The following is a 27,452-nucleotide window of genomic DNA, read 5'->3' on the forward strand; positions in this document are numbered from 1 at the left end:
ACCAGTGACCCTCTGATCATAATGACAGCACCTTAGTCCGCTGGATGTGTTTTTGAATTTCCAGTATTTAATGAAACCAGTACGCCGGAGAGAAAATGAAGGAAACTAAGGCGTTCAAATATTTTCAGTAAACAAGAGCTAGATGTGAATTTACCTAACGTTGAAAATAACAGTACTTTTAAGAGCAGTCTCCACTTTTTACATTGCACATTACACGGGACATTAATTCTGTAATTCAACAATTTATACGAACCATTTTAGAGGCTGACCAGTTTAACCGATTGCACTTTTATTGTCAGGTTAAGAAAATAATAAGAACATATTTGAGAAAACTGATTGTTCTTATGAAAAGTTAAGGAGAAAAATCTGAGAATTCTTAATGAAAGCTTTGAAGAATGTTAATTTATCTTAACTTCAAAAATAGAAAGCTCTGTGAAGAATTGATTTCAGAAGACGCCAGGCTGAAGGGTTCTAAGCGTTGGTGGTTGGTGTGGCACAACATTTATTACCACTACCTGCCCGTGAGCTACCACAGCATGTGGAAGACTGGGGTTTGATTCCCGGTCTGGGTGACTGTGCTGCGCTACACCAATAAGAGTCCTTGGGCAAGACTCCCAACCCTACACTGGCCCACCTCTGTAATATGAGTAACCTCGTAAGTCACTCTAGATAAGAGCAATGGTGTAAAACCTTTTGTGTTCCACCATCATCCAAAGCCAAAGAACCTTTTTTTTCCCCACTTACTTATAGTGACACTGAAAAGTGAAACCCTTCTACTTAGTGGCATTATGACATGGCTAAACGATGGACCATGGGCGATGGACCACACCCTGTACTCCTCTGTCTCCTCTGCCCTGTAGACACCCGCCGCATCTCACGTCCATCATGGACTCCAGCCCAAAGGTCCTCAGAGTTCGCCCCCCCCGTTTCAGGCTTGCAGGCTTTGGTCCACACCATCAAAAAGGCAGTTCTGACTGGGGATGAACTAAACGAAGAGGGTCTCTGACACGTGGGAACTCCTAGCAAAGCAAGGCACACTCATGGCGTTGTCTATGAAAGCAGAAAGCTGCTGATTGCAGCCGACAGCTGACTTTATTGCTCGTGTTTGAAGGCGTGGGTGTTTGTTTTTTTTTTATGTACAAGCTCACAGAACAGCCGGGCAATAAATACACTTTTCATCAAAGACAGACAAAATGAACCCAGCGACTTTAACAAGCTTATTTACACCAGAGCAAACATGTGCACGTGCTCCATACACACTGAAGCACGGGCAACAGGGAGCATTCACACTCGCTGCAGCACTGTTTCATACACCAGGACACACCAGCTGGGCAGGGGGTTTTATAGTTCTGCAGGTGGAACATGCTAGAAAAGCCTGGTATGATACACTCAACATGACTCTGTCTGTGTGTATGAGAGAGAGAACTGCTGTTCTCAAAACCATAGACCAGCCACCCCAGGATCTGGATCACTTAGAGCTTGATTTTGACTAGAAATTCGCTTTCAGGTTTTACAGGAGATCTAAAGTTCAGGCTTAGAAGTTCAGGAGCGTTTTCTGCTTCTCACCATCTCTAAATTTATACCAAACACATTCAACAATTTGGAGGCCTGGACTCTGGGGTGGTTGGTCCATTGTTTTGGGAACAGTATATGATTTGTGGTGGAGCAGGCCTTGCATGGTTGTTATGGGTTCCACTTTGTCTGGAACTTCTGAAAAGCCTGCTATGGCTATATATTAAACATGACGGTGTGTGAGGGTTCTAGATAAAGTTAACAGTGTGAAGTGAAGAGTGAAGTCAGTAAGTTAATGCTTAGAAATCTTTTTATAATTGTGAACCAGTAGAAGGAAGCTAATCGTTGAGAGATTGAAATCTGAAAATGCTCATTTTTTTGCAGTATGAAAACTCTTTAAAGCTCCTTCTTTACCGTTAAAAGCACCAGTAATATCATACTCAACTTTACCATGATTTTTTTTATCGATCAGAAGAGCAAAAACACTAAACAAACTCAAGAGCAATCATCACTGATAAAAGAACACGTTCATGATTATTGGTCGTATAAACTTGTTTAAATCTTTTACAGTCGAGACAAATTTGTCAGAAAACCTCCTCATGAACATTTCCACTCAAAACAGCCTTTAATGTCAATTTCTTGATATATATATTTTTTATTGTATTTTTAGCACCAAGAAAACGCTCCAGTAGCCCCAACAACTCAGTCTAGAATGAGACTTCTGGGTGTTTAGTGTGTCCACCTTTACTTTTAGTAAAGCGTTTCCAATACTGAAGGTCAAGACATCATTCAAAGACCTGGTAGGCCACCAGAACTGCAATTCATTACATGAAGCACTTAAAACTTCAACACTTAAAAATCTTTTAGAGAAAGAGGGGGAAAAAACTCAGATGCTTCAGATCTGTTCAACCTTCTGCTGGGAGAAGACCACCCAGTAAGTCTGAAAGGAACTATTGTTCTCAGAGAGTCCAGACCTCAACATCACTGAATGTGTTTGGGTGTTTTTTTTAAATTTATTACAAACTCCCAGGTCATGCTGCCTGCAATCGGCAGCCGGAGGCAGAGAGAGCACAATTGCCTTGCTATCCTTGGTTGGCTAGATAGCGCTCTCTCTCGCTCTCAGTGTGACGCTGGCCGACACAGGCACCTGCTGGCCGATGAATCGGAGCTGGGTACCCGGCCCTTTCCTCTAGGCGTGTTGGCTGCCCGGTGACGTCCCATCGGCAGCATTTTGAAAAGAGGCTGTGGCTGGTTGCGCATCAGTCCCAAGCCCCCCAGTGGCAGGAGCATTACATGAGATCAGGGGAGAGTACTAAAGAGTGGAGTGGGTAATTGGGATGAAAAATTGGGTATTTGAGGTCTGGACTGTTCTGAAAGCAGCAGATTTGTGGTGTACCAGGTCTTGCATGGTTGTTATGGGTTCCATTTTTTTCTCCAGTTTAAGAAAACTCCTCGAGGCCAAGATTCCTGGGTGCTTTTCCTGCTTAAGTTGGGTTCTACATAAGGAGTCCTAGACCAGGTTTAATCTGTGTGTTAAAGAAGGGAAATCAGCAAACTGCTGGACATTAGCCTTCAGTTCCTTGATTGGCTGTTTTAATTGGAAATGAAATAAATGAAGGGTTTTGATGAATGAAGTTTTTTTTTTTTTTTTTTTTTGCATTGGAAGAACCAGAACTCTGATCTTTTTGCATAATGCCCAGTTTTAAAGGGTTTAAAGGGATACTAACATCCAATGAACACTGGCAGGAAGCATTTAGCATAAACTAGTCACAGTCAGGCTCGTTTCTGCGGCCTACTGTAACAAAGCCTAATAAAACGAAAGCTGAGAACATGCAGCGAAAACCTGTGTTGACCAGTCACACTTCAAAAGCGAGATTAAACCTAAACATGACCTGAGATTAAATCCTGGACCAGTTAAGCAACATACAAAACACATTTTCGAATTTCTTCAAAAACGAGGAGCCCTATGCAGACGGGATTGAGCGTGATGCATCGTCAGCCAATGTTCCTCGTCCCAAAAACTTCTAAAGTGCTCTCCAGCCAAAGTCCTGGGCTTGTTATGATGGCAACATCCTCAACAGGCTCCTCCACGGGTGAGCTTCTTCCTTTCCTGATGAACACAATGGCGGAGGAACTGATTCGAGATCAGCAGAACACCCTCTACGACCTCTACGGTCCTACACACTACTGACTTGGCTGGTGGCAGTAACCAACGTAATGCCTCAGAACTTCGTAAAGATCACTTCTACACGTATTGCTTGTTGTTTTACTCCCTATTTACCTTCACTACATGTCCAGAAGTTTGTAGACGCTTGCTTAAAGTTGACATTTCTTCCGAAAACTAAAGTATTAATAAACTTCTATGCTGTAGTAGTAGCCTTGACTATTCTAGGAAGGCCTTCACTAGATGTTGGGACATTGCTGTGAGAATGATTTGAATAATTTCAGACCCACAAGAGTATCAGTGAGGTCCGGTACTGTTAGAAGATCAGTTCTGCCACAAGTATTGGATGGAGCTCAATCATCATCACTCCAGAGAACTACACAGCCCTATGCTGGGGGGCTCTGCAACCTTCTAGCCCAGCGTTTCTCAACTCTGGTCCTGGATTTTAGTGCTTTTCCTGCTTTAACACCTCTACTTTAGTTTAGTTGGGTTAGCCCAACTGGGTACCAGAAAGTTTTGTCCTCAGGCTCCAGGTTGAGGGGTTGAACATTGCAAATAGCCATGTGAGATTAAGGTGGGCTGTAACAACGGGGCCCACTTAGGAAGCCCAAACACATGTACAAACCCCTCTTAGAGCCCAGGCCCCATGTTGGCTGGGCTGTGTTGGGAGCAGACCTCCAGGACCAGGGATAAGAAATTCTGCTCCAGCCCACATTCGGCACTGGGCATCATGCTGACTACTGAACATCTTGCCAACAATAGGTACACATCAAGGAGCTAGTGTCTACAAACTAATGGACATACAGTGTGTGTGTGTGTGTGTCACATTTGACCATATGCAATTCTAGGCAGCCACAGCGCTTCACAGTTTAGTAGTTTACCTGCTCTCTGAAAGCTCAGACTGGACTCATAAAGGGTTCGAGTAGAAGCTGGTGAGTTAAAGCACTAAACAGTGGAGTGCTGTGGTCTGGCCAGCTGTTCCACTCACAGCTCTGCTACATTGGGTCAGATACCTTCCGTAGAGGCTGGAGCCTTTGCATGTTATGTGAGGGCGGCAAAATGGTCGTTCAGATGGTCGTTCGTGGCTCTCGAGAACTCAAAAGTCCACACATCTGGAATCGTCCCACATCATTTCACCAGTCCTGAATATATGAAGATGAATAAATATACTGAATGGATCCCGGATGAAAGAAGGTTCAGGATTTATGAAGACCTCTTCCAAATTGCTTCATAGCAGCTGACAGAAGACAAACAAAATATGGGGGGAAAAAAGGTGTTAAAAAAATAATAATAACAAAAAGAAAAAGTCTTTCAGCTTGGGGGTCCGTAAATTCCCTCCTCTCGCTGTATTTGCAAATCCTTCTGCAGAGCATCGTGCCACTGTTGGACGCCCGGGAATCTGTCCAGGCGACTTCGCCCCAGAGCAGGTCGCTCCCTCTAGATGCAGCCGGTCACTCCACAGCGAAGCCGCAGGTTTCCTCGATGGCGGTCAGCAGCTTGTCGTACAGCTTTTCGTAGTTCTCGTAGGGAGGAATGTCGACACGGTTGAAACTGCAGGGAGGCGAGCAGGCAGGGAGAACATGTCAACAGTGATACTGGCTAAAAATCGATTAATTTTTACACGTAATTAACTGTGTGTGTGTGTGTGTGTGTGTGTGTGTGTGTGTGTGTATAGAGATATATACCATGTGTGGGCTTTCGGCAGGTTGTTGGTGCTGGCATCAATCTGATGGATGGTGAACTGTCTGGGTCCTGCTGCACCTAAACACACAATCAGCACAACATAAACATCAAATCAGCAAAATCTAAACACAATCTATTCCTAAAAATATATATTTATTACAGAACATCATTGTAATATTTATTACGTTTCCCATTTGTGTGATTATGAATGTTGCAACAACAGCAAGCAGCGTTGTTTGGGGAGCACAGTGACTAGTACAGCTTAGTTACTACCCTAAACCAGTGATGTGTAGTTACCAAAGCGACCCAGTGCTTTAAGGTACCACAAGAAACTAGTACAGTATGGTTACCAGAGTAACCAGGGCTGTATGGTAGCATAGTGACAGCATGGGTACCACAGTAATCAGGAGTTGGTTAGTTAATGGGAGGTTTAACGCCAGGACAGCTCATTGGCCACTTTTCTGGTGGGAGTGGATTTGATGGATACGGTCATGGGGGAGTCCGTTTCAGCTTTGGCTTGGGTGAAGATGTTGGTGAAGGACTGCTGGTGCTATACGGAGTCTGCTGTTGTGCACTAACCACAGTGCCTGTATATGGAAAGTATTGGGACACGTTCATTGTTTCTTCTGAAATCAAAGGTATTAACAGAGTTGATCCTGCTTTTGTTGGAGTAACTGTCTCTACTGTCCAGGGAAGAAGACTTTCTACTAGATTTTGAAGCAGCATTGCTGTGAGGATTTAACTGCATTCAGCCACAAGAGCGTTAGTGTGGTCATGAGATGGGGTAGTGATGATCATCCAACAGCATCATCCCCAACTCATCCCAAAAGTATTGGATGGAGCTCCTCCACCATCATTCCAGAGAACACAGCTCATCCACTGCTCCACAGCTCCTCAATGCTGGGGGGCTTTATTATACCCCTCTACTAGCCCACGCCTGGCATTAGGCAGCATGGTACCAATAGGGTCATGATGTTGATCTGCTCCAGAGAGAGTCCTATTCTACTGGTAGTAGTGCTGCTCTACAGGGACCAGATAAGCAGTGTGTGTGTGTCAGCAATGGGTGCTACTTAAAGCAGCTGAATGCATTTAATAGAAGGGACGTCCACAAACATTTGGACATATAGTGTACCGGTGTTGTGCAGTTACCGCAGTAACCAGCAGTGAATGTGTGGAGGGGGTGTTTTTACCCTGTAAGGCTTTGAAGCCCTGCAGAGGCACTCTGGAGGAGCCGGTGACGAACTGCAGCAGCCTCGCTCGTCTCTCCTCATCAAACGACTCCACCGCCTTCCAGAACCACTTCACCACGTTGCTGTCGGCCGTGCAGTGCTTCAGCCGTGTGTTAGCCCGCCAGTCGTGAATGTCAATCTTCCCCAGGCCGCACACGATCAGCTGCAGGACAGAGGAGAGATGGTACCTCATGCACACACAGCCCTGAACACTCCATGCAACAGCGATTATCATGATTAGAGCGTACCTCCAGCTCCTTCTCGTCGAAGGCTTTGAGCAGGTGCTGCGGAATGACCTCGTTGAAGCCTTTCTGCAGAGCCAGGAACTGAGCCTCGATCCCATGCAGGAAACGCCAGTTCACATACAGCCTACAGATGCAGATTACATTGCAGTTCACAGAGGAGCATGAGGGACAGTGCAGATAAAGCATGGCAAGAGAAGGTGAACCCAGAACCTGCTGAGTGGATCTCCAGGATGAGGAGAGGAACTAATGGATGCCTAATGTGTTGGTTAGAGCTTATAACACTGGTCACCACACCAACCTTCCTAGAAATTTACCCCTTCAGGAACCCACAGGAAGGAACTCCACCACCTCCAAGCAACTCTAAGGGTCTAAGGGTCAGGTGGGATTGGTGACCACTAGCCTATGGTCCAATCCAGCTCTCAACTTGTGTACTGGTGTGGGTGTGTTCCTCTTACCTAACATACTCCTTCTTGGTCTCCTCAGAGACAGGGATGGTCTTGCCGTTGGGTTTGAGCTCGTGCTGAATGATCTGACCGTAGGCGCTGTGCTCCACGCAAAACGTGTGGTCCAGAACCCCAGTGATGTCGTTTTCCCTGTCCAACAAAGACAAAGATGTGAGCACTGTGTGTATGTATATATATATATATATATATATATATATATATATATATATTATTTTTCTGTCTTATTTATTAAATCCAGCCATGATTTTCTCTGGTTCTGGAGTTCGTGCAGGTGGAGCCAGGTGGGCAGGTGGACAGAGATGGTAGTCTCTGCAGATATGAAGTTTCTTAGGTGACGAACTCCATAGCCACTGTGGTCCTGTCTAAAGGGGTGATGTTTGGCAAGGTTGGCAGGCTTCTCCTGAAGCCCAGCATCATCTCCACTGTTTTGGTCACTGGCCTCCACTCACTGCCAATGACCGCAATAAATGAGGGGTGTGTGAAGCCATGGCCGAGTCGGTGAGGGATAAGCTGAAATTCCATGTTCCCCACATTATCCACAGACCTGCTGGTCAGATATGCAAACTGCAGGCGGTCCGACAGAAGATTTGCGACGTCCTTCAGGTGTGTTCAAACCAGTCCCTGAAAGGATTTCATGACTACGATGGTCAGAATTATCATCTGCAGTCATTTAGTCCGTCTGGAGCAGAAAGCTTGTACCGGTGATTTGTTAAAGATCTGAGTGAAGAGAGGTGCAAGTTGGTCCGCAGTGAAACGCTCGTCTGAAGGGTCGACGCACCTCCCGTTCACAGATCTTCAGGGCAGGAGAGATGAAGGTGACCCCATCAAACCTTCAGCTCTCAGCATCAGCACTTTAGATGTGTGTGTGTGTGTGTGTGTTTTGAATTTGCCCACTCACAGTATCCACACCAGGCTGTTGTGCAGGTCCGGGTCCACAGACTCCATGTCGTCCAGGGTGATGGGTTTGCCCAGCAGCTGCTTATAAAAGGGCAGAGTGAAGCCCCCGTCGATGTAGTGACCATGGAACACTGCCATGCCCATGATTCGGCCCACAAAGTGGAAATAGGACAGGTGCTCCTGCAACACACACACACACACACACACACACACACACACACACACACACACACACACACACACACACACACACACACACACACACACACACACACACACACAGGGCAGGGGTAATCCAGCTGTGTTTATGCAGTGCAATGAATCAAAAGGAGAGAATTAATTTGACTTCATCGACTCACAAGCCATAGAAAATGGAATTTGCTGAGGCTGCTTTTCTGAATCAACCTTCAGTCACGTGCAAAAGTTTGAGCATCCCTGTCCAAATGACATTTTCGGCGCATAAATAAGTGTACAAAGCCTCTACAGGAGACTTAAACATGCCATTGTTTCTGTTTGCTGGATTTAACAGAATGGATTAGGGGTGCCTAAACTTTTGCACATGACTGAAATATTCAGTCGTGTCCCCAAACTTTTGATGGGAGTGAATATGCAATGTTCTCGCTGTTACTTTGAGCAGGTTTAGTGACTCTGGTGTCTGTTGCAGTGTAACAGCGTCTCTTCCGGTAAAAAGTCCTGGCTACCGCTCAAACATACAGTCAGTGACCTATCTAGAACTTCCATATGGCTTAGAGTGAGCTTGAGAGACAAAACTGGCCCCACCCACTGAAAACCAGAACGTGATTGGTGGATTCCTCCGCCAACTCGGGAAAGGTCTGAATTATGTTCAGTTTAATCTTAAGCATTAGGCCTTCAGTTCTGCTTGTGAAGACCCAACCAATGGGGGAGAGGCTGTTATATGACAGCTAGATCTACAGAGTTATTGTAGAGAAAATCCTGACAATTTAACCCTTTCACAACAGAACTGGACTAGAACTAGTCTTAAAACCAGCATCAATCCATTTAATAAGAAAATAACTCATATTAGAGATATGCACTTCTCTGAAGGCTCTGAAGGCTCTGAAGGTTCCTCAGGACTGTATAAGCACATCCTCACTGTCAATCATAAATCATACCTCCAAAATATCAACATTACAGAAGGAGGACAAAACCCAACAAACTTTTAATGGAAGTCCATGTGAAACGCTTTTATTATAGATGTTATTATGGCTCCAAAATTACTTTTATATCATTTTATATATCATACTCTATTCATTTCTATTGGTCAAAAAGTGAAAAACGGGAGATAATAAATGAAGATACAAGGTTTTTGTGTCAGTGACGATATACTGTTTCAGTGTTGCCAATGATTTGATGTGAATATGATGACTATGTGTGTGTGTGTGTGTGTGTGTGTCTCTCACCGGGTTGACGGCAGAATCGGGGTTGATCTGGAGTGTGTATATGTCGTCGCGTGAGTACTGGAACAGGCCGTAATAGGGGTTCAGCATCTCATGGGACAACAAGTACAGCCATTCTCTGATGAAGACGCAAAAGGAATCAAATCAGAAGAAATCAATAAATCAATTCCAGACATTCCAGAAATGCTGAATATATGATGCGTATATAACTCAAATTTGAGTTATATATGAGTATGTGTACGAGTGCGTACAAAAACACGATAACACTGTATTGATTATGTCGGTTTAGAAGAATACAGCTACCTGGCCACGCCCCCATAGTCCAGCCCCTCCTCTCCTCTAAACTTCACCATCAGCCTCTTCCACAGGTCCTTCTGCCTCATCTTCATCACCTGCCGGTACGACTCCTGCGCACACACACACATAACCAAACAAGTCAAGCAACATTCAGTATCAGTTGTAGCTGCTACTGCACTGTGGAGCTTTGGTGGTGGAGCTTTGGTGGAGAGCCTCTCTTCAGAACTGCTGTGTAACGCAGCGTAACCCATAGAGTCACATTAGTGTAAAATCCTGTAGTGTTACTCTACCGCCTCAGCCCACATGCTGCTCTACCTTCACATCAAGCTTCTGGAGCTTCTCTCAGCTTGTCTACAGCTGTCCATGAGGGGGCGCTCAAAGCATGACCTGGATTTACTGCAAGTGAATTACACTCCACAAGTATAGGAGGAGCCCAGGAGCATGTTTAGGTTCTTTAGAGCTTCAGAAGGTTCTTCACACTCACACACGTCTCTATTACAAACATGCTTCTTTATGGAAACGTGGTTCTTCTATGGTAACGCCCAAAGAACCATCCGCAGCAGTGCAGTGTAGTGGGCTTGTCCACTCTGGGAATTGACCCCTAATCTAGGCATCTGACCCAATCACGGGAAGGTTCTTTAGACCTTTAAAAGGTTCTTTACACTCCTCTATTACAAAAATGTAACCCTTCAAGAACTGCCTGAAGCACCTTTATTGTTCAGGGTGCAGTGTGGTGGGGTGGGCTTGCCCGGCTAGGGAATCGAACCCCAGTCTGCCGAGGTGAGGGCCATCACCCGCTAACACTGTGTGCTAGCACTCTGACCCCACTTTTCTGCCTCTTTAATGAAAAAACAACAAAACCAAAAAACAACATGTTGCAAAACATGATCCCCGTGCGGCCATACTGGTCCCGGGGCAGAACCGGCACAGAGTGAATAACAGCCTGGTGTTCCTCAGCAGTCTGCACAAGCTGGGAAACCGGGGAGGGGAAAAAAAAAAAAAAGGACACGGAAAAGAACGGGGGGGAAAAAACAAGAGTAAAGAATGCATGGGTATGATGTCAGCTGAACCGAGAGAGAGAGCGAGAGAGAGAGAGAGACACTAACAGCGCTCTTTAAAATTATGTAATAACACTCCAGTGTTTCCACTTCTCCGAGCTTTAAACTAAACAGAACCGAACCCCCAGCGGAGGCCGAAAGAACACATTCCTCTGGCAGCTCCAGCCTCCTGAGCACATGTTAAAGCGATAGTCCTGCAAATCATTCAATCAGACGGCTCACACAGCTTAAATACGAGCAACAAGACATGTCCAAATGTTTGTGGACACCCCTTCTAATGAGTGCATTCTTTTAGCAGCTACTTTAAATTGCAAACAGTTGCACAGATGTGCAGCAACACACACACACACAGCTCGTCTAGGCCCTGTAGAGAAGTACTGCCAATAGAATAGGACTCTCTGGAGCAGTTAAATAAATATGAACCTATTGGCACCATGCTGCCTAATGCCAGGCGTGGGCTGTGAGCATTGAGCTGTGGAGCAGTGGAAGAACTGTGGTCTCTGGAATGATGGATGGGGGTGGTGATTATGCATCAGACATCCGAACCTCACCAATACGTTTATTGCTGAATGCAATCAATCTAGTTGAAAGCCTATAGACAGTTACTCCACCAGGAGCAGGATACGCTCTTTTAAAAACTTCTAAAAAACCCTTGCTTTCGGAAGAAACCATAAATGAGCAGGTGTCCCAATACTTTTGGCCGTATAGTGTGCTTTAGCCTACACTAACAAATTTTTGTAGACATCTGCACATTCAGTATTTCTTTTGAAATCAAGGGCAGTCATGTATTCACCCCTACAAGAGCATCATCGAGATCAGGTCCTGATGTTGGATGATCAGTTCTCGATCATGGTTGGAGCTCCATCGTTACTCCAGAGAACGCAGTTCTACTGCTCCACAGCCCATAAAGTCTTATATGGTCATGCTCAGCACTGGGCATTATGACGACCTGCTCCAGACCTCTTCAGAAGTAGTGTCTGGATACTTTTGGACACAGTGCATGACTTTAATAAGCACAGCGTGGTTTCCTAAGTGCACGGTTTCCTCATACTCGCCCTAATGTGGGACCTTCAGGAACAGGCTTTCTTTGGTATTAACTCGGTCAAGGAATGTCAATGAAGTAATATTTTTCATCGCTGGCTGCCAAGCCCAGAGTCGTGAAGTTACGTCTGGAGCAAGCTTCCCTATCAGCCTCCCTTCCACACACACACACACACACACACACACACACACACACACACACACACACACACACACACACACACACACACACACACACACACACACGCTCTCACTCACTCGCTCACTCGCTCACTCTTGCTCGCTCTCAGCCCCTTCCTCCTACTCTGCTGAGGTCATGCAGTAGGAATGCCTTCCTTCCAATCTACACATGACTGGAGAGAAGAGAGGAGAACAGATCAGGGAGGAGAATTGAGGAGAGGAGAACAGAACTGAGGAGAGGAAAAGAGAAGAGCGTTTAAGGGGGAGGGTAGAGAACTTAGAGCAGACGAGAACATCTTTGAGGAGATGAGAAGAGAACTGAGGAGAAGAGAAATGAAGAGAAGAAAATTCTAGTGTTGAGAAGAGAAAAAGAACAGAAGGGTGGAGCTGAAAAGATCAATTTGATGAGAAGAGAAGGATGGAGCTGAGAAGAGAAGGATGGAGCAGAGAAGAGAAGGATGGAACTGAGAAGATAAGAAGAGAAGGATAGAGCTGAGAAGAGAAGGATGGAGAAGAGAAGAGAAGGATGGAGCCGAGAAGATAAGAGAAGGATGGAGAAGAGAAGAGAAGGATGGAGCTGCAGTTTGAGGAACTTTCTTTGTTCAGGATCCATCATTCTGCAAAGAAATGTTCTGCCAGGGAGTCAAGACGGTGTTAGGCCACAGTGCACCTGACCTGTGTCTATCCGTCTGACCTGTCCCCCGGTCAATCCTCTCTGTGATCGAGACATTTCACTGATAACAGCCTGCAGGTTAACTCTACAGACCGTCCCTCTGGTCGATGCAGCTGTGAGTGGATGGCTAGACCTCTCCCAGAAAAACGTATGTGCCCTGTGCACCAGTGTCATATACCCATAATATGGAACATCTCTTTCAATATACTGGTCTTCAATAATTTGTGCTGGAGTCTCGGCTCAGTTGAGACTGGAGCAGAGGTTCGGGAGAAGGTGCTCACCTCGAAAATCTCCTCCCTGCAGACCTCGATGCGGCAGTGACCGGCCTGTGGTTGCGCCTGGGAAAGCTCCTGCCTCAAAACCTTCAGCTTGTGCACCAGGTCCCGCTTATACTTGGGGACGGTCAGACACTCAGCCTCTTCTGGGACATTGCACAGAGCGGACTGATCCTTCAGCTGGGGGTGCCGACTGGAGAGAGAGAGAGAGAGAGAGAGAAAGAGAGAGAGAGAACTTTTGAAGGTCCTGAAGTTTGTAACTGTGGCAGGATCTTTCTTGGAGGAACCTTGGAGGAACCTTGGAGGAACCTTTTCCACAGTTCCTTCAAAAGTTCCTCAAGGATCTCATCCGTTTAGAACAGCGTAGGACCCGAATGGAATTAAATGTCTGGAATTTAGTGTCTAAGCTCATTAAGCTCATTGCTTGTTGCAACAGGTGGAGAACTTGTGTGGAACGTGCAGGTTCTCCGCATTCTCCACAATCCATCACACTTGTGTTTGCCAGTAGAAGAACAGATATTTTGTTATGGTTTGAATTAACTGCAGTAAGAGTACAATCAAATATGCATGAACGCCAAAATGGCAATGGCTGTGTCCCAATACACACAAAACACTACAAGGCATAGACCATATACTAAATAAAAAGGGTGAGTTTGGCAGGTTTGTACACAACACTGACGTACTGACCTGCTTCATACTAACCGAAAGCGTTACTATGCCAACATACATCACAGCGTTGCTATGTCAACATATATCACTGCAGGTTCTCCAGCCGCCGCTGCTGCTGCGCTCCAAGCACTTCGATAGCATCGATACCAAACTTTTTTTTTCCCAATAATTGTTTTTAATTGTCAGACGTTATTAGCTCGTCCCCTTCCGTTCTGCATTGCATTGTGGGATAATAGCAATCGCAACCACACGGGCCAGTTCTGAGTATGCAGCTTGGATATATGACACTTATCTATACTACATACTCAAACACTAGTTAGTATTAGTGATTAGTACACAATTGGGACACACCAGATAACTCTAGACTTCAGAGTGTTCATGGCATGCTGAACCCAGCCAAGAGACTGAAAGAGGCCCCCATGGCCCCACCGCCCGACCAGTGCTGGACCAGTCCTAATCGCAGGCTATTCTAACCATTCCAAACACAAATATTTAGCCAAGCGAGTGGGGAAAAGAAAGGAGATCATATTTGTGCGTATGCTGTGAATTCTGGACCCACATCAGGAAAAGAGTAATCTTCCAGCCCCTTAGCAGCCTTCCTGCCCTGCTCCATGAACATATTTACACTAGCTAAGCCTAAGCTTCAGGAACCTCCACAACCTCCACAACCTCGGCCTGATCCAGCAAGCGCAAGTTATCCCCATTAGCCGTGCTGTGAGGGCACACTTACGCAGCAGACTAGACCCAAAATGCATCATTAAAAGTAGCTTAATATATGGACGTCTTCTGGATGTATTTGGATTGGACCTTTTTGGTTTTCATGAAAGAATTCCAGGAGAAAGATTCCCTCGTTTACTCAGTTGTGTTTTTTTAGCATATATAATTACGCTAAATCGTTTCTAAAAAAAAAAAAAAAAAAAGCTCAGCACAGCAGAAAGCCAGGGGAAAGCCCAGAGCACGCCAACCCAACATTTATTCACCAAGCATCAACAAAGTGTGTGTGGTTGTCAGGAGTTTCTAGAAACCCCCTCCCCTTCCCAATCCACACTGGCTTATCCGGCCTGTTGGTGGTTCTTTTACTGGAACGATTGTCCGACTGTTGGTGTCTGATCGAGAACTTCTTCCAATGTTAGAAAAGGGGTTTGTTTAAGAACACTGGTGCTTGTGGGAGATTTATAAAACTTTGTTTACTGGAAAATTATGGGTTTGACTGATTGAGAACCATGGAGAGCCATAGTGGCTATTAAAGAACAATGGCATCTGCTGAAGAACCTCGCTGATGTTTGGGGAAGAACAATGTGTCTGACTGAGATCTGTGGTTTTTTGACGAAGAACGGATGGAGCTCGATGGAGAATGATGGTGTTTAATGGGGGTACATGTGTCTGCTGGAGAACAATGGTGGCTATTAGATGGTGTCTGTCAGAGAAGAAATGGCCTCTGCTGGTGAGAACTGGAGAACGATGGAGAACGATGGAGAATAATGGTGTTAAGTGGAGGCCGTAGTTGATACTTCAAGGATCATCAAGGATGAACGAGGCCATCATGTTGGAGCGTCGATGTCCGCTGAAGAATGCCGGCCTTCGTCGGACACCGATAGGTTATCATAACCTGGCCGTGCGGAGGCCCAGAATTCCACAAAAATGCCGCAGCCAGTCTACAGGGTCACGGCACCAACCACAGAGACTAAACATCAGCACTTCTGCCAGCGCGGTTTTCAGAATCTGAGCGAGCGTGCACCAACACCCACCCTTTTCCAACTGTACATTAAAAATACAGAACAGAGCTCCTTTTGGTCTGCTCTATTTGGACCAGACCTTTAAAATATGTCTCTGGTGTGTCTGGGCGCAGTGAGGATGTGTAATTAAGAAAGCTGGTCCTCCTTTCGCTGGCTCGCTGTCAGAGCCACTCATGCCAACGAGGGGGTAGCGCCTGAGGTTAGCGACCGCAAACTGTGGAGGGGGGAAAAAGGAAACAGAAACGGAGGAAGCTTTAAACAAACGCGGCGGGTCTGTGCTGGATGGCGCTCCCGTGCAGGATAATGGGGTCATTTAGAGGCAATGTGTAATTAAACATACATTTGGCATTCCTCTGCTCGGGTTTGGCCAGGGCTGTCGGAAAAGCCACTTTGCACACCACGTCAAATTCTCTTTTTTTTCACCGCCAAACACAATGAGACAGAACAAGCAGGAGAAACTGAAACTGAGAGGAGACATGTTCTATGTATGAAAGCTCATAAACTGAAATTTCTGCTAGTTTCTCTACGTTGTCTGGCAGACCTCGGAACTCACCCGACAAACCCCAAGCAGACCACAGGTTTAATGGTTAATAAGTGGTTAATAAAAAACAGGCCTTCACTCAGAAAGCTCAAAGGTTCAACAGAACTGGCAGCACCCCTCCCCTGTGGAATATGAGAGTCATTATCAAATCCAGCTCTTTTCACTCAAAGCTGAGGAACCGCGGACAAATTCAACCCGTGCAGGTCTTTGAAACTGACAGAAGCCAATCGGATTGGCTCGGTTTCTGTACCCTCACCTCATCAAGTTGAAAGCAGGCGATGACACTAATCTGTAAATCTGTGCTCTTTATAATGTTCTATAAAGCTTCAGAGCTCTAATGTAGGGAAAGGTGAATAGGAGGACCTATTTGTGTAAAGCCGACACATTTAACCCCGAGAACCAACTGTCAAACACGATGGTGGTAGTGCTGCACCATAGTTAATTGTGATTAGGGGACCATAAGAGTCAACGTTAATAATGTTCTATAGAGTGATCCAGTGTAGGCAGTAGTGATTAGGTGTTCTGTATACACTAATATGTTTGGAGGACTAAAGGTAAGGCATTTAAACCCAAGAAAACTGTCCCAACTGTTAAGCATGGTGGTGGTAGTGCTCCACGTAATGGGATCACAGTAGTAGACTATAATAGTGTTCTATACATGTAGGGCTACAGTGTAGGGAGTAGTGATTAAGCAACAATTTCTGCTCCCTATAATGATAATTAGTTTGGCCACGACCCCAAGAAAACTGTAGCAACTATTAAGCATGGTGGTGGTAGTGCTTCAAAATAGGGAATAGTGATTAGGGGAACACTTCTGTTCCCTATAGTAGTGCACTATATAATGCTCCTGAATCTCTAGTGGTTAATAGTTGTTTTGCCACAATGAGGCAAATCAACCCCACGACAATTGTACCAACTGTGAAGCATGGTGGTGGTAGTGCTCCAGTGTAGGGAGTAGTGATTAAGTGACCATTTCTGTTCCCTATAATGATAATTAGTTTGGCCATGACCCTAAGAAAACTGTAGCAACTGTTAAGCATGGTGGTGATAGTGCTCCAGTGTTGGAAACAGTAATAAGCGGACCATGTTAGTCAACTGTAATAGTGTTCTAATGTAGGGTGTAGTAATTAGGGGACAATTTCTGTTGCGTATAATGGTGTAGTATATATACACACATACACACACACACACACACACACACACACAATGACTATAGGTATGTTTGGAGGAGTAAAGGTGAAGCACTCAACCCCAAGAACACTGTATCAACTGTTAAGCATGGTGGTGGTAGTGCTGCACTGTAGTTAATAGTGATTAGGGCAGCATGTCTGTACACTATAATAGTGTTGTAACGTAGTGCTCCTGATTCCCTACTGTAGGAGACAGTGATTAGGCGAGGATGTAGAAGACGGTGCTGCAGAATTGTATAATCATGCTGTGTGGTTTGGCTCGGTGCTCGGCCTTCACTTCTATTTGAGAGGCGCATTGGCCTGTGAACTGCTGAACTCGGCAATGGGCCAGAAGCCCAGTAAGACTGAATAAACACCAGGCTCTCGAGCAGCGTGGAGGTGGCTCACACGTAAAACGAACGCACACATACACTCATACTTACACACACACACACACACACACACCTCCTCAGTATCAAAAGGCTCTTTATACAGTTGTCGCCAAGTGTGCGCACTACATATCCACACTGTACTTAACAGCAGCGGCAGGTCTGCCATCCCCAGGGTACCTGTTTATGTACGCGTGTCTCTACAAGGGTTATAAATACACATGGAGGTGAATGTGGCGATTCAACAGCATTGACTTTTACACTGCTGGAATAGGCTGAAAACACACAATCACTCAAAAAAGGACAAAACCTAGTCGCGGCCCCTAGTTCCCACTCAGCGCTCAGCGTCCAGGAAACCCTTACAGCGCAGACATGCCCAGAAAAGCAGTTCTATATGCAAACCACCGCTTACAGAAATACCACTGCGGCTACGCATAAAAAAACAACACAATTACATTACTGCTGCGTTTCCCTATAGGCAGAACGTATGCATGTAATAAAGAGGCCGGAGGAGGGCAGAGCCAGCCAGGCTGAATGTTTTGTGGAGGTCTGCAGTGAGGCAGCTTACTATTCTGGAGCTATGGGATCCAGTCTGCACGTCAGGTCTGATCAACTAAGCATTACTGTCTCTTTCACTGCACACCCAGGCCTTCAAACACTCCGAAAGCAAGGCAGAGCTACGATACACGTCCAAATATTTGCGGACACCCCTTGTAATGAATGCATTCAGATACTTTATGTGGCACCTAGATGTGCTGACATGCAGGTGGTGTCGAGCCCCTGTAGAGAAGATGTACGGCCAATAGAATAGGACTCTCTGGAGCAGATTGGCACCATGCTGCCTAATGCCAGGCATGGGCATTGAGCTCTGGAATGATGGTGGTGGAGCTCCAGCCAGTACATTTGGGATGAGTTGGGAATTTGGGGATGATGAGGTGGGGTGGTGATCATTATCATCTTCATCCAACATCCTGACCTCACTAATGCTCTTGTCGCTGAATGCAATCAATCAAATGCTCACAGCAATGCTTAAGCTGGTGTCCCGATACTTTTGCCTGCTACCACTTAGTTCAGTCACGCAAATGGCGAAAGCTTTACTTGCTGGGATGAACACAAGTATAGAAGCTGGCCTCAAAACAGATCTCAAGAGAAGATCTAAGGCAGATGTTTACATGAACATCAATGACTCGGACCTTTTCTCCTCAGCAAAAGGGAAGACAGCTCTTTCTTATCAGGATCTCAATGACTTGTAGAAGGTGCTGCTTCACGTTAGGAAACTTCTAAGATGAACTGGTTGACAACTGTTTGGTTGTTGCCATGGAGATCTCAGAACTTCTCGATCATAGATCAACAGTCAGACTCAGGCGGTTTATATGCGGCTCCTGGTCGAGACAGATCTGTGTCTGGATGGAGGTGGAAGATAAATATTCACCCAGGAAAACGAGTAAATTCATTTTAAATGTTGTTAGAGAGAAGAGTGAGTGAGTGAGTGAGTGAGTGAGTGTGTTCAGACACAGGGGAGGTATACAAAAAATAACTATATTCAGACATAAAGAAAAATAAATGCAGAAAGAAAATAAAAAAATAGAAAAAAGAAACTAAGAAAAATATAGAATTATTATCGAAAAATTTATATCGAAAAAAGAAAAGAAAATTTAAGAAAAAAATTGAAAAAAAATTGAAAAAAAGAAAAATATGTAAGAAAATGAAATGAAAATGAAAAAAAGAAAATAAAAAGAAATATAGAAAAAATAAAAGAAAGGAAAAGAAAATAAAAATAAAAAAAAATCTGAAAAAAGGAATTATTGTAAATCTATTGGTTAAGCTGTATCAGTACTGAGTAGTTAAATTTGACGATATAATAATACGAATCAAGGTAAATCTGAGATCTGATGATTGACTGAATCGTTTCTTAAAGAATCAGGACTGAACTGAATCAGTTCAGGTCATTTCTGAAAGGAGTTTTCAAACATTGAGCCGAAACTGAATTCCGCTTTACCCAGCAGCCACGTCTGCCTCTGACCCAACAATAAAACCATTAGAAATGATCTTCTAATCTTCTGAGAGCTGAAGAGTCAGTGAGCGATCTCCACCCATCTGGACTGACTCAGACAGCCGACACATCGCCTGCCAATCCGTGATGAAGGTTTACAGATGTGCAGAAGAACCCACAAACAGTCCAACACCAGCGCTTTTAATGGCCAGTAAAGAGGCCTTTATGGTGGCCAGAACAGCAAATACTGAGTAAGCGAACACGTCTGCTCGCCCCACAGCAAACACGCGAAACTCATTAGCGGAGCTCTTATTTATATATTTACTCATTTAACTCTAACGGCTTTTTAAACGCCCGAGAGCATGAGCTGTGCCCGCCAGTGCAGGTCAGTACACATAGCAATGTGGGGTAGGAGGTGAGGTTACCTTGAATTCTGCCCTTCCACAGCAGCACGACAGCCGTTAGGACTGGGACTGCAGAGAGAGAGAGAGAGGGAGGGAGAGAGAGAGACAACTATGACTATCTGTTGCTGACTGTACTTTACCACAGTTTACTGTAAATTATGGTCATTTACTGTGGTTTGCTGTTATTTACTACAGTTTTTTGCTGTAGTTTGCTGATGATTGCTGTAATTTACTATAACGTGTGTAAGCTTACTGTAATTTACAGCAAACTACTATCATTTACTGAACACCTGCTGTAGTTATTGTAGTTTATGGTTGTTTACCACAATTTACTGTAGTTCCCCCGCATACGCCTACTGTGCATGACTGCTTATTGCAATTTACTGAAGTTTGCTGGGATTTACTGTCGTTTACAGTATTTGTCAGGGCTTACTATAGTTTACAGAGGTTTGCTGTAATTTGCTTGTGTTTAATGCACTGTAGTTTACTGTAATTTACTGGGGCCTATTGCTTACTTGAGTTTGCTGTAGTTTACTGCAGTGTAGTGTGATTTACCGCTGTTTGCTGCAGTAATTTACAGTAATTTGCTTTTGTTTACTTTACTGTAATTTATAGCAAACTACTCAGTAGTTACTGGAACCTGCTGTAGTTAATTGTCATTTATGGTTGTTTACCGCAATTTAGTGTAGTTTCCTGTAGTTTCCCCGCATACGTTTACTGTAGATGACTGGTTAACGCAATTTACTGAAGTTGTACATGATTTACTGTAGTTTACAGAGGTTTGCTTGTGTTTACTGTACCGTAGTTTACTGTAATTAACTGGGGCCTATTATTCACTTGTTTGCTGTAATTTCCTATAGTTTACTGCAGTGTAGTGTGATTTACTGTTGTCTGCTGCAGTCGTTTACTGTAATGTAAGGGAGCTTACTGTAATTTGCTTTTGTTTATGTTACAGCAACCTAATTAAATTTAAATCAAACTACTGTCATTTACTTAATTGTAGTTTACGGCAGTTTACAGCAATTTACTGCAGTTAGCTGTAGTTTCCTGGAGTTACCCGCAGTGTAGAGTAATTTACTGGAGCTTACTGTAGATGACTGCTTATTGCAATTTACTGAGGTTTGCTGCAGTTTGCTGTGACTTACTGTAGTTTACAACAATTGTCAGGGTTTACAGTAGTTTCCAGTTTATATTTGCTGTATTGTACTGTAATTTGCTTTTGTTCCATGCACTGTAGTTTACTGCAGTTTACTGTAATTTACTGGGGCCCATTGTTTACTTGAGGTTGCTGTAATTCACTGTACTTTTTTTTGTAGCGTAGTGCGATTTACAGGCACTCAACTGGTGTTTGCTGTAGTTTACTGTAACTGAGAGGAGTGTATTGTAGTTTGTGGTAGTTTGTTGCAGTTCACTTAGATCAGACAGAAATACAGCACTTACTTCAGCACAAGGTGCAGGTTGGCAGAGAGACGAGGGTCGGTGAACTGCGTAGTTCGGTTGTTGTGATCCACAAAGTAGACCCTGCCAGTTGCTGTGTTTCTGATCTCCCAACCCGGAGGGAGGGGCCCAAGCTCCTCACAGTTAACATTACTGAGATCCCTACACACATACACACACACACACACACACACACACACACACACACACACACACACACACACACACACACACACACACAGGGTTAATGCCTAATCCCTACAGGACACACAGAGCCACATTTGCACAGGAGGAATGGCAGCTGCGATAAGAAAGCCAGGCAGAGATGTTCTGTGCAGGTGTGTAAAGGTACCTGGACAATATACCGCGGTACAGGTGTAGTGTGAAGTTATGTGGAGTTACCTGGACAGTGTATTGAGAGTCAGGTGTGCTCTTACCTGGGCAGTGTACTGGGGTGCAGATGTGCTGTGAAAGTGTGTTTTGGTACCTGGGCAGTATCCTCAGGTAAAGGGTGTGCTGGGGAGGTATTGGCTATTACCTGGGCAGTATCTTCAGGTAAAAGGTGTGCTGGGGGGGTATGGGCCATTACCTGGGCAGTATCCTCAGGTAAAGGGTGTGCTGGGGGGGTATGGGCCATTACCTGGGCAGTATCCTCAGGTAAAGGGTGTGCTGGGGAGGTATGGGCTATTACCTGGGCAGTATCCTCAGGTAAAGGGTGTGCTGGGGAGGTATGGGTTACTACCTGGGCAGCATCCTCAGGTGCAAGAATGATGTGCAGGTGTGTGTAGTTACCTGGGTACCCGCGGATCGTGCCATGTGCTGACACCAGTCTGCGTGTGGAGGAAATAGACCTGGCCTTGTTGCGTGGTTCTCTGCTCTGCGAGAGAAAAGAGAGAACGTCAGGAGATCATTGGTGGACCCACAGCACAACAGTACGGTTCTGCAGAGTTTAAGCAGTTCAGTGAAATCCCAGCTTTAGGATAGAAAGGGTTAAAAACACTAGCAATGCCGGAGTCCACGTCTGGCCAGAGTTTTACAGCTCTACCGCACTGAAGAACCTGCTCTCAGAACCTACACACTGCTTACACACATGGAAGCAATAAAAGGCCAGTCTCAGACGCTGATGCTACTGGAGTGTGAAGTGGAGGGCAGCTCTACCCGGCCTTATAAGGGCACACGCACACACACACATACACATCTGTCCATGCTCCATACGAGCAAAGGGAACCTGACTATTTTCCTGGCGCAGTCACGCACGAAACAGAAAATTGCGTCTGTCAGATCATTACAGTGTGTTTCCATCTGTGTACGGGAGAGAGACGGACATGCTAAACAAATAACGGCAGTGGAAAACCAGTGATTGACAAAGAAAAGCAGAGCCGGTTTCCCCCTCTGCCTCCCTCCATCCCTCCCTCTCGCAGCTTTTAACGGCGGACGTAGAAATCCCAGCATTCGTCTGCACTGATGCACACACTGCACTGCCTCTGTGGGAGTGCGCTAGGGCTGGGCGGTATCTGCACTGGTAACATTTGGAGGTTCTTTAGTTTAAAACTGTGGAGGAACCTTCTTAAGGTGCTTTGAGGAACCTTCAAGGAACCTTTCTCTTCAAAAGTTCCTCAGAGACCTTCTACTTGTACCAGTGTACTTTTTTTCATACCATCTGACAATATTACTGCGGTATCCTGTACAGACCTTCATCACGACCACGGTGTCGCCGCGTCCGGCTCGGAATAGTAGCGCTATCAAACTTCCAGAAATTAGAGAAATATTTAATTTAATAACCAAACTTAATTGTGATGAAATTTAAGATTTGATGATGATGCAGCACTAATTATTATTTCCCCCAAAAAATCGTAATTAAACTCAATATTTGAGATATATTGAGAGTATATAATGTCCAAATGTTTGTGGACACCCCTTCAAATGAATGCATTCAGCTACTTTAAGTTGCGCCCATTGCTGCTGACAGATGTGACATTAAAACATATGAACCATGCTGCCCAATGCCAGGTGTGGGCTAGAGGAGGGGGATAAAGTCCCCCAGCATTGAGCTGTGGAGCAGTGGAAGAACGGTGTTCTCTAGAATGATGGTGGTGGAGCTCCATCCAGTACTTCTGGGATTAGTTGGGGAGTTGGGGATGATGAGGTGAGGGGATTCTGACCTCACTGACAATCTTAGAGCTAAATGCAATCAGAATGAGCTGGTGTCCCAATACTTTTGTCCATATAGAGTATGTATATATTAGGTTTTGATGTGTGTGTGTGTGTGTGTGTATATATATACACTAACCATATCCCTCAGGCAGGTCTGGAGGGGTGTGTAGGTGTGTTCTGCTCATGTAGTTTCTGTGTCTCTGTGAGCGGACGCGTCTCTCCTGGGCTCGCGGGTCACTGGGCTGGACGCCGGTGGCCCCGTTAGGGGTCAGGACAGGGGTGTTCTCGTCTAACACACAGCTGAGCGGCCGGACAGGGCTGGAGTACTCAGAGGCAGGCCTAAAGAAAGGAGGAGGGGCGCTGTTGATCCAGTAAACTACAGGTTCCTCATTATTGAGCTATTAATCCTAAAACTCACGTTGGTTCTCTAGTGGTTCTAGATAGTAAATAACAGGCTATTTTTGGACTAGTTCACTTTTCAACCAATCAGAGCTCAGTCAGGTCTGTTTTAACGAGAGTGAGGAATTCAAATGTGACATTTAGAGAGAGAAGACACGACAGAATGTGTGTGTGTGTGTGTGTGTGTGTGTGTGTGTGTGTGTGTTTGGTATGTGACCTGCTGTGCTTAAGAGTGTGTGTAAGAACAAGTGAGACCACTGGGATCAGTGGAACAGGAAAAAGTGTGATAAGAATAGAAAGTGGGAGACAGAGACAGGGGGTGCTGACAAAAACGTGCGTGTGTGTGTGTGTGTGTGTGTGTGTGTGTGTGTGTGTGTGTGTGTGTGTGTGTTCTCTAACCCGGTTTCCTTTGTCCTGTCGCCATAATTATCAGCCCCTCCCCTCCCCAAACACTCATGTACTTGTTTGTTTACAACACTGAACTCAGAACAATCACAGGCTAAAACCAAGAAAAGGTCACTGCAGGTCATACCAATCTACACTGATCAATAATTTAATCAATCAACTTAACAATAAAGAGAAAGAAAGAGAGAGAGAGACATATGTTCTGACCTGGTGGGTCTCTCCCACTGTGTAGTCCGTGTGATGTGATTGAGATACTGAATCCGGCCTGTAGCAGTTCTCCTCTCCTCCCAGCTACACACACACACACACAAACAAACAAACAAACAAACAAACGAGTTGGTACAGTTTAATCCACCCCTTCATAGCTCCTCCTTCCACTACTGCCACATGGCTTGGGATTCAAACTCATTCGGGATTAGATCTCTGAGCCAATTGGATCCCCCCGTTACATCATTTAACAACAGCAGCAGCAACACTGTTGATAATAACAGTTAGATAATTATTATTATATTAGATAATAATAATAATTAGTTTTATGCAGGAAACAGAGGAACAGACCCGTCTGGTAACTCGTTGTCAAACAGGCGGCTGCAGTCCACCAACGGTCCTCCAGATCCTATTCTATCTCTGGACTGCAGGCTCACTGCAAACACACACACACACACACACACACACACACAAAAAAAAAAAGTGGTCGCAATGTCAGTGTATTACTGTGGTCCCACACAGCATAAATGATGGAAAATGACACAGAAGCACATAATGGACGAATTAGCTGATCAAAAGTAATCAATACATAAGGACGAGACGGGACAACCATGTTCATGGAATTACCCAGTTAGCAAACCCACAGCCCTGTCATCAATAACCCAGTGCTCCAACAACTGAGCCACCGCTGCCATAAGAATTGGGCTCATCTGAGATTTGAACCCAAGACTTCACGCACCCTAAGCATTAGTATTTTTTATGACCTTTACTATTAGATCATTGGATGTCTGTAATGTGAGAATCACTAACAATTCCATCATCAGTCGTAATAATGAAGAATACACACTTTGTTACCACCCCGTTATGCAAATGATTATGCCGGAATAATTACCTACATTTGCATGTTAATAGTGTGTGATGGGTTTTCTGATTTAATAAGCATTTAATAATCATTAACAAATTCAAAAGTTTTGCACATTCTAAAGAGAGACGCTCTCTAGAGACTAATTAGAGCACCAAAATAGTTTTTCCCCTTTTCTCCCAATTTGGTGCTACCAATTAACCCATCTAGCTCCCCCTAGCACTAGCAATGGTAAGGACTAGACACTAGGAGGGTCTTTCAGAGGACATGTGAAGCCAGCCCCGCCTGTTTGGGAGTATGCAACACTAATCACACACTCAACAGCACTAAATAATGAGCATAACAGGGTGGTAAAGTGTTTATTGTACATTAGCACAACTGCTAATGAAATCATTGGTGATTTTCACATAACAGACCTCGAGTATATGGACTAATAAAGGTTATAATTAATACAACGTAATATATATATACACTTTCATAAAGCCCTAATATGAGCCCCCCCCCTTCCCCATCAACACTGAAGACGTTCACTGTACAACCCTGCACCAGCCTGTGTCTACTGTGGGATGAAGGGTGTGTGTTGTACGTACCCACTATCTGTCCCCGGATGGTGTCGTTGTCATTGGGCCCCAGTCTGTTCAGATCCAGTTTCTGATCTGTCAATCAAACACAAGTGAATTAACCCGTTATCAGATTAGTCCAACAAAAACCCTGAAACACACACACACACACACACACACACACACACACACACACACACACACACACACACACACACACAAGAAACGGTTTACACTGCATCTTTTATAGCCAAGAACTGGCACACACTCTCTGTCCAAGGGGTCTCGTCCTCGGCCCAGCTCCATCCATCACACATTCAAATGGTGGGCCACTCTATTATACACAATGTAGAGTGTGTGTGCGGTTTGGGATCCAGCCTTTGTGTCTGCTGTAAGAGGGAACGCGAGGGAAATCGAGTGATGCATAAATGCAGGTTTTTAAACAAAAACAAGTTTCTTTGATGTTGTAGCCAATTTCTGTTTCCATAGCAACAGAAGCAACAAACCTTTTTTTCTAAGTGTTAAAAGGTTGGTTGTAAATAATCAGCTATATATATGTAGCTATATATTTCTGATACTGGGCTCCCAGTGGTTCAGCGGCTACTGTGCCCGGTGGCTGTAGGTTCGAATCCCGAGCCATCAGCAGCCGGAGTCGGAGAGAGCACAATTGGCCGTGCTCTCCCTGGGAGGGTAGCCGCGTTAGCTGGTGTGGGGGCGTCCTCAGCGCCAAGTCATTACCCTCTAACTGTCGGTAGCACTGCTAGTGCTGGGGGGGGAGTGAGCTATGAAGAGGTGGGTTAACTGGCAGCACCAGATTGGGAGAAAACGGGAAATGAGTCACATGACACTAAACTGATGCAGAAATAAAAGGTTCGTGTAACATTTTTGGTTTTGAAAAAGTGTTTATCTTCTAAAGTTGAGCGGAATTTTTTTTTCTACGTTCATTAAACATTACAGACAATTTCCGTTTCTATAGCAACATCAGCTAACGTTTTTTCTCCCCAAAGTGTTAAAATGTAAATGATCCTATGGATGGATATGCAGCAATAATTCAGATACTAACCAAGAAGAGCAATGACCTGTTGTTCTACCGTTAGCCAATCAGAGCACTGATTTTATTATCATCCCTATTATGCCAAAAAAAAAAACCCAAAAAAACAAAAACAAAACAAAAACTTATCTTTCAGTGGAAGTCAGTGTTTTCCAAGTAATTTTGGAGCATTTCTATTGGTCCCTTCATTAAAAACTTCTGACACAATGTGAAGTTCGTCTGGTGATTTTAGATTATGCACCAAAGCAAAACCTGAGCCTGTTTTATACCAGAAACCACAGCAATGCAGTAGAGGATTACTGCCTCGCTTGGCTGCCCCAGCTGCTCACAAGTGGAACAT

The 27,452-nt window shown here is 44.8% G+C and overlaps 1 protein-coding gene across 1 annotated transcript in view; it reads right to left on the minus strand.

Annotated features, from left to right (window-relative positions):
- Positions 1–1,046: 1,046 nt before the first annotated feature.
- LOC140559787 (E3 ubiquitin-protein ligase SMURF2-like) overlaps positions 1,047–27,452 on the minus strand; it is a 52,866-nt gene continuing 26,460 nt past the window's right edge. The window contains exons 5-20 of the mRNA XM_072683411.1: positions 26,092–26,157; positions 24,991–25,075; positions 24,640–24,723; positions 23,765–23,967; positions 22,267–22,351; positions 21,478–21,636; positions 20,059–20,106; positions 13,143–13,329; positions 9,916–10,019; positions 9,616–9,730; positions 8,196–8,374; positions 7,289–7,426; positions 6,837–6,957; positions 6,550–6,751; positions 5,362–5,437; positions 1,047–5,227 (exon numbers count right to left, since the gene is read on the minus strand). Of these exons, the coding sequence (XP_072539512.1) occupies positions 5,128–5,227; positions 5,362–5,437; positions 6,550–6,751; positions 6,837–6,957; positions 7,289–7,426; positions 8,196–8,374; positions 9,616–9,730; positions 9,916–10,019; positions 13,143–13,329; positions 20,059–20,106; positions 21,478–21,636; positions 22,267–22,351; positions 23,765–23,967; positions 24,640–24,723; positions 24,991–25,075; positions 26,092–26,157 (1,952 nt within the window). The 3' untranslated portion in view covers positions 1,047–5,127. The remainder of the gene's footprint in view (positions 5,228–5,361; positions 5,438–6,549; positions 6,752–6,836; positions 6,958–7,288; positions 7,427–8,195; positions 8,375–9,615; positions 9,731–9,915; positions 10,020–13,142; positions 13,330–20,058; positions 20,107–21,477; positions 21,637–22,266; positions 22,352–23,764; positions 23,968–24,639; positions 24,724–24,990; positions 25,076–26,091; positions 26,158–27,452) is intronic.

Source organism: Salminus brasiliensis, chromosome 7 (genome assembly GCF_030463535.1).
Source record: "Salminus brasiliensis chromosome 7, fSalBra1.hap2, whole genome shotgun sequence".
NCBI lineage: Eukaryota > Metazoa > Chordata > Actinopteri > Characiformes > Bryconidae > Salminus > Salminus brasiliensis.